General features: G+C 52.5%; 1 protein-coding gene across 1 annotated transcript in view; it reads right to left on the bottom strand.

Moving 5' to 3' along the window:
* CCDC57 (coiled-coil domain containing 57) overlaps positions 1-7,697 on the bottom strand; it is a 136,577-nt gene that overhangs the window by 51,655 nt on the left and 77,225 nt on the right. Inside the window, exon 15 of the mRNA XM_012802827.2 lies at positions 2,855-3,047. Within this exon, the coding sequence (XP_012658281.1) occupies positions 2,855-3,047 (193 nt within the window). The remainder of the gene's footprint in view (positions 1-2,854; positions 3,048-7,697) is intronic.

Raw genomic sequence — 7,697 nt, 5'->3', positions numbered from 1 at the left:
TGTTTGGCGGGCCCGGGCTGGGGATTCGAACCCGCCACCTTAGGTGTATGTGGCTGGCGCCTTAGCCGCTTGAGCCACAGGCGCCGAGCCTGTTTGTCTGTTTTTCAAGACAGAATCTCATTCTGTCACCCAGGCTAGTGTGCCCTAGAATCAATGCCAGCTCACAACAACCTCAGAATCTTGGGCTCAAGTGATCCTCCTGCCTCTGCCTTTGGAGTAGCTCGGACTACAGGCGCCTGCCACAACACCCAGGTGATTTTAGAGATGGGGGGTCTCGTTTTTCTCAGGCTGATCACAAACTCCTTAACTCAACCAATCCACCCACCTTGGCCTCCCAGAGTGTTGGAACAACCCGAGTGTGCCACTGTGCCTGGCCCGTAATTACTGTTTGAATAATGTTTTCTGGAATAACAAATCAACTTGGTTAAATTTACTGAGGAGTCCAGGCTAGCGCCTGTGGCTCAGTGGGTAGGGCGCCGGCCCCTTATACTCAGGGTGGTGGGTTCGAACCCGGCCCCGGCCAAACTGCAACAAAAATTAGCCAGGCATTGTGTTAGGCTCCTATAGTCCCAGATGCTCAGGAGACTGAGGCAAGAGAATTGCCTAAGCTCAGGAGTTGGAGGTTGCTGTTGAGCTGTGACATTATGGCACTCTACCAAGGGCGATAAAGTGAGACTCTATCTCTAAAAAATAAATAAATAAATTTACTGAGGATCCCAATCACGCTTTTTTTTGGGGGGGGGGAGTTACAACTATCACTATTTAGCATACTAGAAATTAAAAAGATTATCAATTCATTTGAAGATAGTAGTGAGGAATGTTATTAACATCTGGGTAGAATCATGAAATTAGTTCTGCCCTGTGGATCTCCTGAGAAGGGGGCTTTAGTGCCACTTTTTCCAGACAATAGGACACATCAGAGATGGAATCTGTCTGGGCCAGGTGCAGTGGCTCTCACCTGTGATCTTAGTACCAAGAGGTGGGACCCCACCATGAGATCACTCCTCCTCAGGGCCCCGATGACGAGCCTGATAAATAAAAGCCTCCTGAAATAATAAATAATTGCCCCTGTTTGTTGTCCTGAGGCTAGGAAATCAAGTCAAGAACACACCAGGGCCCTGATGCCACTCTGCCCATTGTGAGCACACAGTCCAGGCCTTCTTATTGTGCACTGAGCAGTGGGGGACTGTGCCTCCGCCTGGGGCTTTCTTCCTGGGCAGATGGCAGCTGGGCCCAGGTTGCCTCTGCAAAGCTGATGCTCACCAAGTCCCCATAGCAAAACTGCACTGGACAGGCTTACAGGGGGTGAGAAAGGTCACTTCCTGTAAGGCCTAGGAACCTCAGATATTTTGGAAAACTTGGGAAGAAACAAATTTGCTCAAATTTATGGAGCAGGTGAAATCCAATGAGTTCTTGACTTGATTTCCTAGCCTCAGGACAACAAACAGGGGCAATTATTTATTATTTTAGGAGGCTTTTATTTATTTTAATTTAATTAATTAATTTATTTTTGAGACAGAGTCTTACTCTGTTGCCCTGGGTAGAGTGTTGTGGCATTATAGCTCACAGCAACCTCAAATTCTGGGGCTTGAACAATCCTCCTACCTCAGCCTCTCAAGTAGCTGGGACTACAGGGGTATGCCACTACTCCAGGCTAGTTTTTCTATTTTTAGTAGAGACAGGGTCTCACTTGTGTTCAGGCTGGTCTCAAACTCCTGAGCTCAAGCAATCCACCCACCTTGGCTTCCCAAAGTGCTGGGATTACAGGTGTAAGCCACTGTGCTGGCCTTAAGAAGCTTTTAAAAGACGAATCTGAGGCTTGGCGCCTGTGGCTCAAGCGGCTAAGGCGCCAGCCACATACACCTAAGGTGGCAGGTTCGAATCCTCAGCCCGGGCCTGCCAAACAACTGTGATGGCTGCAACCAAAAAATGGCCAGGTGCTGTGGTGGGCGCCTGTAGTCCCAGCTACTTGGGAGGCTGAGGCAGGAGACTCGCTTGAGCCCAGGAGTTGGAGGTTGCTGTGAGCGTGATGCTATGGCACTCTACCCAGGGGAATAGCTTGAGGCTCCGTCTCAAAAAAAAAAAAAACAAAACAAAAGACGAATCTGAAATTCCTTATGAAAACTTCTAGCAAAACAAACTTAAAAAGACTGATTTATGGAGACATACACATGGGGGAATGACAAATTCATTGGAATGATGAAGGGCCTGAGAGGGAGGCCTTGATGCAGTCAGAAGGGAGGTCATGGTCAAAGAGCAGTGAGGATCAGGTGCTGATGGAGTTGAGAAGATGTCAGAATAGGGTGGGATTAAGAGAAGAAATAGAGCCATGGTGCTCAAGTCACTGTGGTTACCAATTGTGACACGACAGCCCACCTTGGTGCTGGGAGTGTACGCACGTCCTTTTCACAGAGCCTTAGACTCAAGAGCCACTTGCCTTTCTCAGCAGAGACCTGGGGTGTTGCGTCCAGGAGACCCTGCTGTTTTCCTCTGCAGAAGCCCCAAGGCAGAAGTTCGCCCCGGACACAGCAGTCTCTGCTGCTCTCCACAAAGCTGCATAGAAGCACCAGTTGCTTTGTGACCTACAGTGTTTTTCTTGAAAATACTGTCAGGCAGTGGGCTCACAGCATGCCCATCACTGAAGTGGGGTCCTACTTGGTGACAGTGACTTCTGACCAGACTTCGCTGTACCAGGAACAGCTTCTGTTCTCCCTTTGGCCTTCTTGAGTCTGGAGCTGGAGACCTCTTGCCAACTCCAGGCTCCCAGATGTGCCAGTGGACATATCATGGCCTCCTCCTCTCAACTGCAGGATGCACACACCCCAGGTCAACACACCTGCTCTCAAGGACTCACCTTTAGGACGGGCCAGCTCTGCGCGGAGTCTGTTCCCCATCTCGATGAGCTGTTCCTTCTCCAGGTGGAGGCTGAGGATTTTTCTGGCTGCTTCCTGCAGTTTCCTCTGGAGCTGGTGCACAGATGAGGTCTGCAGGGGCATGAAGAGCTCCTCTGGGCCCTCAGGCAGTGTGGGTGCACCATCCCCAGTGCCCTGTGAACACACCCACACACAGACAGCCCCATGAGACCCTGTACCAGCAAGCTGTCTTGGGGGAAAGCTCAGAGAGCCCCACCACCGTCTGTATCACAGGAGAAAGACAAGAGGGATCACCATCCCCTGTGCTTTTGGGTTTCTTCCTTTCCACGAATGGGATAAATAAATCCCATTTATTATGAATCTCCCAGGCCAAGGCCTGACCTCAGTGGGCCTCTGCTGCAGCCTCCCTGCCTCTTGCTCTAGTGAGCCCAGACGCCTGTGTGCTCTTTAGGGCCCCTGAGCCCTGTCTTTCCAAGGAAGGTGGTGAGGAGCCCAGGGATGAGAGGAACACAGCAGCCTCTAGGGCCTAGGCTGGGCCCTTTCCCAGGAGCAGAGAGAAGAGCTGCCCCTGCCCTTCTGTGGTGCCCACAGTTCCCTGCTTTCTCTTTCCCTCCTTCTTGCCTTCTGTACCTGTTGTCTGGATGCCCCTCAGCCACCCTGAGTGGGCCGTGGCTTCCCACCATCCTCCTGCCTCAGTCTCCTGAGTAGCTGGGACTGCAGGGGTGTGCCACTACTCCTGGCTAGTTTGCCAGTGTAGGGAAAACACAGGGCAGCTGAGAGGGAAGAGGCTGGTATGGAGGGAGCAGTGGAGTCCCCCAGGCCAAGTTCAGATCTAAGCCCTTGTTGGCATCGTGCCACCCTCGCTCAGCCTGGCCTCATGGCCCACACGACACAACCACTGCATACAAGTGCAGTCCCCACGTGAAGGGACATTTGAGTCAGAAACAAGGCTGCAGGAAGTCAGGCATAGGCATGCTCCAGGCCTGGCAGTACAGCCAGATGACCAACTCCTGTCTCCACCTCACTGCTGCTGACCTATGAGAGGCCATGCCACACCACCCTGGCCACAGGGGCTCCTGAGTCCCAGGAACAGGCCAGCACACCCTGTCCAGGCCAGCTTCCTGGTGCTCCTTCCAGGGCTGGCAGGCACCTGTGCCCTCCGGGTGCTGCTGTTCTTTGTGGGCCTGAGGCCTGTGCAGCTGGTGTATGGTGTATGGTCCCTCTGGGCACATGCCACAGGCCAGTGGGAGCAAGGGGGGGGTGGTTCACAGGATGACTCAGCACAGAGGAGACAAGTCTCCTCTCCTGGACACAGAAAGGCCTGGGCACCCCACACACTCTTCCCAGTAAGTGGTTTCTGTCCTCCCATGCAGGACAAAGGCCAAGAATTGGGCTATAAGCTCGGGGAAAGTTCAGGCCTGGCACACTGCCCAGGGCCCACCTGGGCTTGGTGAGGCTGATGCAGACAGGAGAATGAGGCCCAGGGCAGGAACCTGTGTCCTCTACAGGAACACACTGGGTTATGTTATTTCAAGTGAGAAGAGAACAATCTTGAAAACAGACTCTGCAGACCTCAGAACACTTGGAGATTTAAAAGAAAATTTACTCTTCAAATGTAGATGCCTGACTCAGAGCCCATAGCACAGTGGTTATGGCACTGGCCACATACACTGAGGCTTGCTGGCGGGTTCAAATCCAGCCCAGGCCAGCTAAACAACAATGACAACTGCAACAAAAAAATACATGGGTGTTGTGGCAGGTACCTGTAGTCCCAGCTACTTGGGAAGTTGATGCAAGAGAATCACTTAAGCACAAGAGTTGGAGGTTGCTGTGAGCTGTGATGCCACAGCACTCTACCGAGGGCAATACAGTGAGACTCTGTCTCAAAAAAACAAAAGTAGACATCTAAGTTGCTGGTTCTGTGCAGGGTGCCCGGCCTGAGGGCTCTGGGGATCTTTGTGCCATTTGTCCTGAGAGCACCAGGACTCTAACATGGTGACCCAGGAGATGTACAGTAGTACCTGACCTCTCTTGGGTTCAGTTTCTCATAACTTTGCCCTTTTATTTGGCAAAGGCTTATTTTGATGACTTGCTAAAGTCCTTCTTCCAAATAAGGATTCTACAACATGAGATATACTTGGGAGTAGGAGCCGGTGGCACCTGGGCAAAAGCAGCAGCCCAGCCATGTTGGGTCACCTGCCACCTCTGGGACTGCCCACAGTCAAGCTCTGATCCAGCTGATCTTGAGGGTGAGGTCTCAGGTGTCTGGACACTTAATAAGGGAATTAGAAGTTTGGTTTGCTGAGTGTCTTACCATCTTCATCGAATCTGTGAGCAACTGACCCCCAGGAGTCCTTTAGCAAGCTGAGAGGCCCGAGCCCCACACAGAGGGCTGTGGCAGGCCTGGCCAGCACTCATGGCCAACACTGCCCCCTAGTGGGCCCCAGATGTGTCCACATCCCCCACTTGCAGGGCAGGAAGGCCTAGGGCAGAGGTTCTCAACCTATGGGTTCCCGACCCCTTTAGGGGTCTCCTGCATATCAGATATTTATATTACGATTCATAACAGTAGCAAAATTACAGTTATGAAGTAGCAACGAAAGTAATTTTATGGTTTGGGGTCATCACAACATGAGGAACTGTATTTTTTTTTTTTTGGTAGAGACAGAGTCACACTATATCGCTCTCGGTAGAGTGCCGTGGCATCACACAGCTCACAGCAACCTCCAACTCCTGGGCTATTCTCTTGCCTCAGCCTCCTGAGAAGCTGGAACTACAGGCGCCTGCCACAACGTCCAGGTATTTTTTGGTTGCAGTTTGACTGGGGCCAGGTATGAACCTCCCACCCTCGGCATATGGGGCCAGCGCCCTCCTCACTGAGCCAAAGGCACCGCCCATGAGGAACTGCATTAAAGGCTCGTGGCATTAGGAAGGTTGAGAACCCTGGCCTAGGCGGAGACTGAGTTTGGGTTTCCAGCAGGCAGCGGGCAGAGCAGAGGGCCCCACTGCCCCCAGCTGTCTCTCTCTCTGTGGCTGGGCCTGGTGGGCCAGGGCAGGGTTATAGGGCAGGCAGAGTGTGGGCACAAGGCTGCACTCGCCTGCTCCCACAAGCCACAGTGAGGTTTGCCACTCTGCAGACTTGACCCATTGGCTGGGGTAGAGTTGGGGAGGCCTAGTTTCTGACAGAGGGGCCACAAGGACAGTGCCCCAGACCTCACTGACATCTAGCCTCTCCACAAAATCCTCCCTGACCTGAGACTAAGATGGAGACACTGGGTGCTTTGCATCTTACAACCAGAGTTTGCACCTCTCGTGACAGGGATGTGTGGGCACAAGGGAGGCCCTGACTGCACCCTGCTGTCTAGATGCCGCCGCACCACTTATCTTCCCTACCAGGATCCCATGTGGTGCCCATGTGCAGGGTCCTGCGTCTCCACCTGTGTTCTGCGACGTTCATGCTCCAGAGAGACTGGGCCACCTCACAAATGGCTCACCTTCCATGTGGGTCTCCCGAGGTTTCCTCAGGCTCGCCCTCCGTGTGGGTCTGCTGAGGCTCCCTCAGGCTTAGGCTCAGGTCTGATTGTTTAGCAGGAGCTGCAGGTAGATGCTGTGGCTTTCCTGGTGTAGCCCAGCCAGAGCCATGTGACGTCTGTCTGTCCCAATATTGGGGACACGAGCTCTGACAGCTGGGTTAAGATGAAGCCCCATAGGGTGCTCCCTGAAAAGTTATTATTTCTCTTGGTAATTAAGAAATAATTTGTGGGCCGAGTGTGGTGACTAATGCCTATGATCCTAGGACTTTGGGAAGCTGAAGTGGGAGGATCACTTGAGCCCAGGAGTTTGAGGTTGCTGTGATGACCCCATTGCACTCCAGCCTGGGTGACAGAGCCAGACCCTATCTCAAAAAAATCCCCAAAACTCATGACTGTGGGGAGATGCCGTATGAGCACCTTGTTTCCTACCTGCTTACTGTCCCTGCTTTCAGTGGTGACTGCCCAGTGGCACTGTTGCTGCTGTCAGCTGGCATCACTTTCCTTTGCTTTTTTTTTTGAGACAGAATCTCTCTTTCTTGCTCAGTAGAGTGCCGTGACATCACAGCTTGCAGCATTCAAACTCTAGGGCTTAACTTATTCTTTTGCCTTAGCCTCTCAAGTAGCTAAGACCACAGACGCTTGCCACAATGTCCGGCTATTTTCTTTCTTTTTTTTTTTTTGTAGTTGTCATTGTTGTTTGACAGGCCCAGGCCAGGTTTGAACCCACCAGCCCTGGTGTATGTGGCCAAAACCCTAACCACTGAGCTACAGGTGCCAAGCCCTGACATCCCTTTCCCTTGAGTCTTTGTACAAAGCTTGATGGCACACAATCTTTACATCAATGCCCACATGTGGCCAGTGGGGGCTGGCCCTGCTCTTGGTCCTCAGGTGAGAGCTAGAGGCAGATGCTACATGGGCATCTCTATGGGTCTGGAACAATAGCTGTATTTGCCCTTTACACTGTGGCCCACACCTGGCACCCAGGAGCACCATCTTTCCACCCCATCCTACCTGTGCTGCTTTCCCAGTGGGAAGCCTGGTCTGGCCCCCTTGTCTCCAGGAGTCAGACCTTGTCCAGTGGAGACGGTAGCTGGGCATCTTCCACCCAGGGAGTGACCTTGCACCTTGCCAAGGCCACAGGACAGTCAGGTCACTCAGACCCATAGGGAGCCCAGAGCCCGACTACTGTGTCTTCTAAACATGGACACTAAGGCATGGAGAGCTCTCTGCCTTGGGCCGCTTTAGTTCCTAAAGGCTGTCTGCTGTGGATCGAGAACCTTGATTTTTTTTT

The sequence above is a fragment of the Otolemur garnettii genome, unplaced genomic scaffold (assembly GCF_000181295.1).
Source record: "Otolemur garnettii isolate 467f Iridium unplaced genomic scaffold, OtoGar3 scaffold00018, whole genome shotgun sequence".
NCBI lineage: Eukaryota > Metazoa > Chordata > Mammalia > Primates > Galagidae > Otolemur > Otolemur garnettii.
This window is presented reverse-complemented; position numbering and strand designations above follow the sequence as displayed.